This window comes from Octopus bimaculoides, chromosome 26, assembly GCF_001194135.2.
Source record: "Octopus bimaculoides isolate UCB-OBI-ISO-001 chromosome 26, ASM119413v2, whole genome shotgun sequence".
Classification (NCBI taxonomy): domain Eukaryota; kingdom Metazoa; phylum Mollusca; class Cephalopoda; order Octopoda; family Octopodidae; genus Octopus; species Octopus bimaculoides.
Window position 1 is genome coordinate 5428573 of NC_069006.1, and position 1529 is coordinate 5430101.

Sequence of the window (1529 nt, forward strand, 5' to 3'; positions counted from 1 at the left end):
ATATATATATGTATGTATGTGTTTAGATGTTTATCTGTTTTTGTCCCTTCACCATCGCTTGACAACCTATGTTGGTGTGTTTATGTCCCTGTAACTTAGTGTTTCGGCAAAAGAGACTGACAGAATAAGTTCTAAGGCAGCACGCTGGCAGAAATGGTAGCACGCCAGGCAAAATGCTTAGTGGTATTTCGTCTGCTGCTACGTTCTGAGTTCAAATTCCACCGAGGTCAACTTTGCCTTTCATCCTTTCGGGATCGATAATTTAAGTACCAGTTACGCACTGGGGTCGATATAATTGACTTAATCCATTTGTCTGTTCTTGTTTGTCCCCTCTATGTTTAAATACTTGGCAATAAAAGAAAGTGCTAGGGTTGATTCATTTGACTAAAAGTTCTTTGAGGTGGTGCTCCAGCATGGCTGTAGTCTCATGACTGAAACAAGTAAAAAATAAATAATAAAGAATGTATGTGCATATGTATGGAAGCTGATCACGTACATAGATTATATACATAAAATATACCTCTTTTAGCTTTTTGGCCGAAAAATTCGGTGATAGCATTGTCCTCAAGAATTTCCAATGTTCATTTTTGGCATTAAGAATCATTTTCTTGGAAAGGCCATCTATAGGAACAATTTTCTGAAAGGAAATTTGAAAAAAGTAAAAGAGAGAAAAAGAGAAATAAAAAAATGCATTATCTCAAATTATCGATTTCAAATTTTAGCGCAAGGCCAGCAATTTTGGGGAGGGGTCAATTACATCAATCCACCCAATGTTCAACTGGTGCTTATTTTATCGATCCCAAAAGGATAAAAAATAAAGTTGAGCCTGGTGGAATTTGAACTCAGAATGTAAAGATAGACAAAATGCTGTTAAGTATTCTGTCTGGCATGATGATGTTTGCGTCAGCTCACTGCCTACTATCTCAAATTATTAACAAATATTTCGACAAGTTGATAGAGACCTCCATACAGTAGTTTGAGACCTTGTAAAAATAGCAGTCAAATATTCCTCAAAACATGTGTTGTAAGATTTTTGAAAATGTAGGGCACATTAGATAATGTAGTTCTAGGAATACTTTGCTTTAGAAAAGTGGCTTCTGGTTACTCAACTCACTTGGTCTTTGCTGTTAAATGAGACCCTAACCCTCTTTTCTTGGATCTTTCAGTACAGCTTTTGGGACTCGGAGCATATTTTATACACATGGGGCATTCCAGAAGTCTGAAACTCTTTTTAGAAGAGGCACTTTTAAGCTTCCTTGATTATTGTAGTTATAGTAGACCATAACCCCCCCCCCCCCCACACACACATGGATTACAAGTGCATTACAGAATATTAAACTTTGTAAAGTTGATGATAGGAAACTTGGTTTGCAAAATGGTTTGCAAAGGCGGCGAGCTGGCAGAAACGTTAGCATGCCGGGCGAAATGCTTAGCGGTATTTCGTCAGCTGTTACGTTCTGAGTTCAAATTCCGCTGAGGTCGACTTTGCCTTTCATCCTTTCAGGGTCGATTAAATAAGTAGCAGTTAC

General features: G+C 37.7%; 1 protein-coding gene across 1 annotated transcript in view; it reads right to left on the reverse strand.

The window, feature by feature from the left end:
* Positions 1-1529, reverse strand: part of LOC106880759 (cytochrome P450 3A8) — a 55316-nt gene that overhangs the window by 21926 nt on the left and 31861 nt on the right. The window contains exon 5 of the mRNA XM_014930857.2: positions 521-637. Coding sequence (XP_014786343.1) covers positions 521-637 — 117 coding nt within the window. The remainder of the gene's footprint in view (positions 1-520; positions 638-1529) is intronic.